This window comes from Bison bison, unplaced genomic scaffold (genome assembly GCF_000754665.1).
Source record: "Bison bison bison isolate TAMUID 2011002044 unplaced genomic scaffold, Bison_UMD1.0 scf7180017847352, whole genome shotgun sequence".
Classification (NCBI taxonomy): domain Eukaryota; kingdom Metazoa; phylum Chordata; class Mammalia; order Artiodactyla; family Bovidae; genus Bison; species Bison bison.
The window spans coordinates 14454-14802 of NW_011477925.1; the positions used below are offsets into that span (position 1 = coordinate 14454).

The window sequence follows — 349 nt, forward strand, 5'->3', positions numbered from 1 at the left end:
TGGACGAGGTGTTGGGGGGGCCCCTTGTCCCCTGGGGCCTGGGAGGAGAGGTCGCAGGGCAGGAGGGCGGGCTTACCACAAAGGTGAAGCGCTTGGGCGACAGGGCGCGGTAGCGAGGGGAGCAGTCTCGCACGCACACTTCCACCAGGGCGTCGTGGGCCCGCACGGTGCTGGCGTCCCCGATCTCACAGACGATCCTGTGGGCACGCGGGGGCCTCAGCAGCTGCAGCACCAGCCCCACCCAATCGCCGGCCCCGTCCCACAGGGCCCGTCCCACTCACTGCTAGGCGCTAACATACTCGCTACCCACTGGGCTGCACAGCACCTTGACGTGCACGCCCCGCAGGGC

General features: G+C 69.9%; 1 protein-coding gene across 1 annotated transcript in view; it reads right to left on the reverse strand.

Moving 5' to 3' along the window:
- Positions 1–349, reverse strand: part of LOC104990672 (plexin-A1-like) — a 39184-nt gene that overhangs the window by 14129 nt on the left and 24706 nt on the right. Inside the window, 2 exon segments of the mRNA XM_010842914.1 lie at positions 22–197; positions 282–342. Coding sequence (XP_010841216.1) covers positions 22–197; positions 282–342 — 237 coding nt within the window.